The 6,367-nt window shown below is 35.9% G+C and overlaps 1 protein-coding gene across 1 annotated transcript; it reads right to left on the bottom strand.

Moving 5' to 3' along the window:
- Positions 1-589: 589 nt before the first annotated feature.
- On the bottom strand, positions 590-5,467 carry LOC129924447 (uncharacterized). The gene is made up of 2 exons (XM_056018892.1): positions 5,266-5,467; positions 590-3,880 (listed from the first exon to the last, which is right to left on the bottom strand). Exon 2 carries the CDS (start codon positions 3,572-3,574, stop codon positions 1,160-1,162), a length of 2,415 nt encoding a protein of 804 aa, XP_055874867.1. The 5' UTR covers positions 3,575-3,880; positions 5,266-5,467; the 3' UTR covers positions 590-1,159.
- Positions 5,468-6,367: the final 900 nt, after the last annotated feature.

Raw genomic sequence — 6,367 nt, 5'->3', positions numbered from 1 at the left:
TCTCAAAGTGACATTTATAGCGTTAACTAATGAAGTATTTATGTTCTACCATCAGTTAAGATGGAGGCGCGGTGGCTAAGGGGCTTTCGAACCGGAGGTCCTGGGTTCGAATCCTGGTGAAGACTGGTATTTTTAAGATCTTTAGGCGCCTCTGAGTCCACCCAGTTTTAATGGGTACCTGACATTAGGGAAAAGTAAAGGAGGTTGGTCGTTGTGCTGGCCATGCGACAACCTCGTTAACAGTGGGCCACAGAAACAGTCTTTACTTTACCTCTGTAAAATAAATAAACATGGCTAGCTAGGGAACATAAAAAAAATTTAAGGGAAGAACTCGATTGACAACAACAGCAGCCTATAGTAGAAAAACATTTTGGCCTATCGGAAAACAAAGCAAACATTGTAAAAATAAGAACTAGATGTACAGCAGCACTCAATAACAGAAAAACAATTTCAAATCATTTTATAAGATTATATTATGCTTACCCCTACTAGAATTTGCGTAAAGCTGAGTACCCCTTACCCCCCCCCCCCCCCAAAAAAAAAAAAAAAACAAAAAAAAAACATTTATGTTAAAAACAATCAAAAACTTTTTTATAAGCCTTTATATACAAAATAATTAGTGTATCACAATAAATGCATTCTATAATTATAGACAATTTTTCTTCATTGAAAAAAATGGGCGTGTTGACGGAAGTTGTACCATCCCTTTCCAGCTTCTGATCTTTGTAGAACTTAGTCTTCAAATGTAAACTAGCGCCGTATTTGAGTTTGTAAAAACTTAGAATAAATAATAACAAGAATTTAAACTTATTATCTTTTATCCTAATGCATAAACTAAATGGGAATTTTAAAACATCAGCATAGTTAACCATGTGATACGCGTAGCCCCTTCAAACTCTTCCCGTTACCCCTGGGGGTACGCGAACCCCACTTTGGGAATCACTGCTTCAGAACATCAGGGTAGTCATTCACTGGAAACGTGAAGGGAACAGAAGGCAAGGTAATCCTCAAGCGCATAGACATCAACGCATTTAGTGATGTGTCTAAGCCTTGATTCTCCCATCACCAACGTCCATTCTTTTTTTCAATACTGGAATTGAAGTATTGCTGACTGAATAGAAGTAATGTTTTTCTTCGCGTCTTTTAGGCAAGTGATCAATTAAATGTCAAGGTAAACTAAACGTGCAACTATTATTATGATAAAACTTAATGCTATAATAACTGCGTTCAATATTTTGGGAGTTCTTAGAAGCTCCAGGATATTATCAACTCCAAAGGAAGAATTCTCCACGACAAGAGGTCTAGTTATCGTCTCCCATTTCAGAAATGTATCGATAACTTTTTCATCTAATGCATCCCTCTTTTTCAAATAGTCAGTTAGTCGTATGCAAGGTACAAGATATAGCCTATCGATTTCGCAATCATCAGACTTAATAATAAGAAGTCTGTCTTTAAGCTTGAAGCCTTTGCCAATGATAGTTGTCTGTACAGCATTAAATTCCAAGACTTTGTGCTCCACGTAGCTCTGAGAAGTGATTACAACAAATCTTGAACTGTGAGCTATTGCTTTTTCTATCTCCGTGAACGTTGGGTGTCCTAGTGGGACATCTTTGTGAGCGTCAAATATGGATAAATTCCTTGACATCAGAATCCCTTTGATGTGTTCAGCTATCATCAGGTCATATTCAACCTCTTCATCGTAAGATATGTAAATATCATAGTCTTTACAGTTTTCATAAGTGGATATGTCATCAGTCTGCAATTTAACGATCGACTGAAGGTTTTTCAAAGGTTTGCCAGCAACAGACTCAAATTGTATGTCCTCTTGTTTGAAATACAGAACTGCGTTCAAAATAGGGCGTATCATTTTTTTTCTGACAATATAAGGCAAACTTCCAACTATAAAAGAAAAAATAATTACCATAACAAAAAGAAACAGATTTTCGAAAAAAAAGTAAAATTCCATACTGGATTCCAACAAACGTTCCATTGTTCTGCAGTTTGTATTTGAAAAGTTCGAGTCAAAACAGTTTGAATCGTCGTCCGTTACTGATTCATAGTCGTGATGTGGGCTCTCCCAGAGAAAAGAATACACTGGAAAAAGTTTGTGCCTGACTGGGAAAATAATCTCAGAGCTATCTCTTCTTCCATCTGTAGCATTAACAAAACTTCTAAATATTTTAAACTCTCTCATACCGAAACTGTGTTTACACAAACATTGATAGCGTTGAAAAAGTAATCCCTCGTCCGTAAGAATTGTTCGCGTGAACGGAGGACGCGCAGAGAAATAGCCCCCACCACGAAAAAGACGCCAATACATCATCAAAAATGTTGAGCAGCAGTTCTCTTCTGGGCTTAGAATTTCTTTGCCATAAGTATCAATTTCTATGTTTACATTATCTTCAATAGTTCTATAATGTACAGTTTCGATAAACAAGCTACCAGGAGTTAAGAACTTAGTGACAACTTTTTCCTTTTGTCTTACGAGGGCAAATTCAGAGAAACATTCATAAATTTCAACATATACAGGTTGCCTGCATTTATTGGATGTTGGTGGCTTTGGTTGACAGTTACACTTTGGATTGGAAGGTATTGGCTTCAGATGAGGGGATCGGTGAAATCCTTCACTCATGGTTGGTCCAGGCTGAACAAAAGAATTGTAAGGGTTATGATACTCACAAGTATAGTGTGCAAAGTCACTTTCCTCTAGCAGTTGAATAGTTAACACAGAGAGCACGTTATAGAGTTCTAAATTATCAACTTTACTGATGGTTATTTTTATTTGGATTCTAGAGTCATTAATTTGCAACGGCAGTCCATTTTTTCTCCAATTGGCACTTCTACGGAAAGGTTTAGGATCTGTTGTTTGATACTCACATTTAAAAACAACATCTTCTAAAGGAAACCGGTAGTATTTATAGAGAAAAAACGGAGCGGACTTGCCCATTGTAGATGGATGTGTTTGGCGCGCCGTTACAAGTTCTGGCAATTCGTCGTTTGAGTCATAAATCATGCTCTCCATACAATTAAATATTCTGGTGCCCAACTTAGTCAGAATTAGTTCCACGGAACACACCAGACCAGTAATGTAACTTGTACAGAGTAGTGTACTGATTACTAAAAAACAGATTAGTTTTTTGTGTCCAAACTTTTTAATTAAACGAGATACGATAAATAGCAAATGCTGCAAAAGTAGACTAAACATTACACGGGCCATTTGAAAATATCGTTGAATATTTCCGCAAAAGAAAATTAAAAATACACCTATTAAGTTTTTGTCATCCAACAATGAAAAGTCCGAAGAGGAGCCATTTATATAATAAATATTGTCTCTCCAAGAGCTGATAGGAGTTTGAAATTTACCCCAGGTGGTGTAGTCTTTCTCGAGTTTACCATTGCTAACTCCAGCAAGATTGGATTCTTTTGTTAATCCGCTAAGATACCATGCTAAACAAGGGATGACGATTACAAGAACTGCTAGTATTGAAAACTTGGCCCATAATTCATTGCGGTGTGATACACTGGCAGTATCTTTGAGCACGACAAGTTTCTTTCGTCCTTGAGTGTGTTCCATTATGTGCCTGTAAATAGATGTTGAATATGTATCCTCCGTATGAACTGTACGCTTGGTTGAACTGTAGATCTCGAATGATCTAGATCCTCTCGGGACCGCTGTTGTAAAGTCAATCGATCTTTAAGGGCAAGAAAAACTGACTTTCTAATCTTGACTTAACGTGGTCTGTTTTAGACCTTTCATTAGAAAGGCAGATTATAAAGTCCAAATCCAAACTTCCTGCAGGGTTCAAGAAGATAACTACAGGCAGGATTCGTTCTTAACACAGCAGGCAACTGATCTTTGTTGCTTTGTAAACGGACAATTCTGAAAATACAAATATTTAGTAAATAATACTTTTTTTTCGTTTTTTTTTCCCTGCACTAAAAAGTTTGAAAATAAAATTTTTAATTCCTTAGGAAAGTTCTAAACTTCATGTTTGACCCTATGCACTTTTTAGTTTAACTCACTGAGGCGCAATACGTCGCAATAACATTTTGGATTATATACTTTTGAAAAAAAATTCTAATGATAGTATTGAGAGGCATCTTGCATCCCCCACAGTGGCGTAGCTAGGGGGGGGGAGAATTTGAAAATCCCCCCGGGCCCCCACTTGATGGGGGCTCCCAAATGAGTGTTGTTGTTGTTTTCCATTAAAAATTTAATATTACGCAAAATGCAGGGGCCCCAAAGAGGTCAAGCCGCCCGGGCCTCCAAATGATGGAAAACTCCTAGCTATGCCCATGATCCCCACCCCCAGCCAGCAAAGGTGTTTTGGGGAATACTGAAAGCTTCAACAGCTCCAGAACCAAACGTTTTCTTGCGTTCTAAGCTTCAGAACCTCATCCTCCTGCCGTACAGGCCTACAGTTAGAACCCACTTAAAAAAACAAAACAATGCAAAACGTCTTTTTTACACAGATTTTATAATCTTACCCTCAAAATTTGAGGGGGGGGGGGGGTAGGATAAGATAAAATGAATATTTTAAAATGAATAATGTAGTGGTGATGTGTAGACTAGACCTGAAATATTGGACCTATTATGATACGCTTTAAACAACATACGTTAACACCGCCACGGGCCTTATTAAACTTATTTATGCCTAGAAACTGTGTGTGGTAGGCTATCATGGCTACGCAAACCAATTATCATCAAAGGTAGCAATAACGTATCTTTTTTTTTTCTTTTCTTATTCAACCATGACAAAAACTCATAGAGAGAGAAACCTGGCCACGATGGAAAGCTTTAGGAACTCTTATGTAAGAAAAATAAGCAAAAGGAAAAACATGACGTGTACGTTAAAATCGAAAGTAGACCCTTTGAGAAAACTAAAATTTAAAAAGTTCAAATTGCTTGTAAATTAATAACTTCGCTTTATCGTTAATTGCAAAAAGGATAGGGTTTTGACATATTTACTATTTATTTTAGCAATAAGTTAATGGCTATAATAGCATGAATTATTTTTTCTTAAATGTACACTCTTAATAAAATTAGCTTAAATTTTAAGTCCTAGACTCTAATAGACCTCTAAGAGTAAGACTGCCTAGGCCTAGACTATAGAGTCTAGACAAGTTACTAGTAAATTAGTATATAATATATAAAACTATAAACTAGTCTATTAGTATTGAAATATATATTAGATAAGTCTGATGTCTGAAACCTCGCCAGAAAGGTCAATAGCATTTATTTAACTGATTAGGCCTTATATTTACCTTTCTGAATCACCTGATAATCATTATATAGGTCTAGGCCCGTATATTTCCTTAACTTGGATTAAGCCAGTCATTGGATTTTCCCAGAAGCTAATTATTCTTCTATGTTAGTCCTCTTGGCACTGAACTATATAATATTGTCTTAAGATGTAGCTTTTTAAAATTTCCTTTTTTTCCTCTGCGAAACTTCCCATAAATTTAATCTATATCTGAATTAATTGCTTGTATCCTTTTAAATGAATTAACAGATACTTTAGGTTGATAGGAGTAGATGAAGCATTTGTTAATTAATTATTGTGTTTAATTGTCTTCAATAATTTATTTGTCAGTCGTAACAGAATGGGGTATCAGAAGTGGCTAGAAGTTTTCATAAAGGGCTGCCGTCAGATACTGGTTTCTAAATTGCTAAAGTGAATTAGGATAAATATTTTTTTATCAGGTGGTGTTATTTTGTTTTAGATCTAGATCTAGACAAAGAATCTACACGAATAAAATGGAACTATTCGATCCTCCTAAACCGTTGTCACTAGACCGCAGAGGCGTACCTAGTGTGTTTGATGCCCTGTGTGAAAGTTCCTCATAATTTCCTCCAAAAAAAATTTTTTAAAACAGCGAAAAGTTTATAATTTCATGTGCTTTCTCGCCGGCAAAATATCAAAAAGTTTATCAAAGTTTTTTTTTTTTTCCATTAGGTCTTATTCAATCTACGAAATTGCCAAATTAGTGAGTTGTAAAACACCATTACTTAACCAGCGCATTAAACAATGAAGAAGCATCATGTGTCGTTTCAAGAAAAAATTACTAAAGTGCGTTGCCTTCAGAGATTTAAACAAATCTGATAAAATTTGATTCAAGTTGGTCTACAGCTTACATTTAATTTAATTTAAGAAAGAATATAGGACTATTAACAAATAAATGCGTTTGTTTTATTTATGTAATTACAATGTGTAGTTTTACTGAGAAAGTTTGTCCTTATTTTGATGATTTGATGCCTCACCACTTGATGCCCCGTGCGGACCGCAATATTCGCACATTGCAAGCTACGCCGCTTCAGTAGACGGTAGTCTATTTGAGAGATAGAAAAAAAATAAAGACAAAAGTT

Source organism: Biomphalaria glabrata, chromosome 2, assembly GCF_947242115.1.
Source record: "Biomphalaria glabrata chromosome 2, xgBioGlab47.1, whole genome shotgun sequence".
Lineage (NCBI taxonomy): Eukaryota > Metazoa > Mollusca > Gastropoda > Planorbidae > Biomphalaria > Biomphalaria glabrata.
The sequence above is the reverse complement of the archived record's forward strand: the minus strand, read 5'-3'. Positions and strand labels throughout refer to the sequence as shown.

What these genes read in the sequence shown, in the direction of transcription:
- LOC129924447 (XM_056018892.1), bottom strand. Translation starts at nt 3,574, where the DNA reads ATGGAACACACTCAAGGACGAAAGAAACTTGTCGTGCTCAAAGATACT.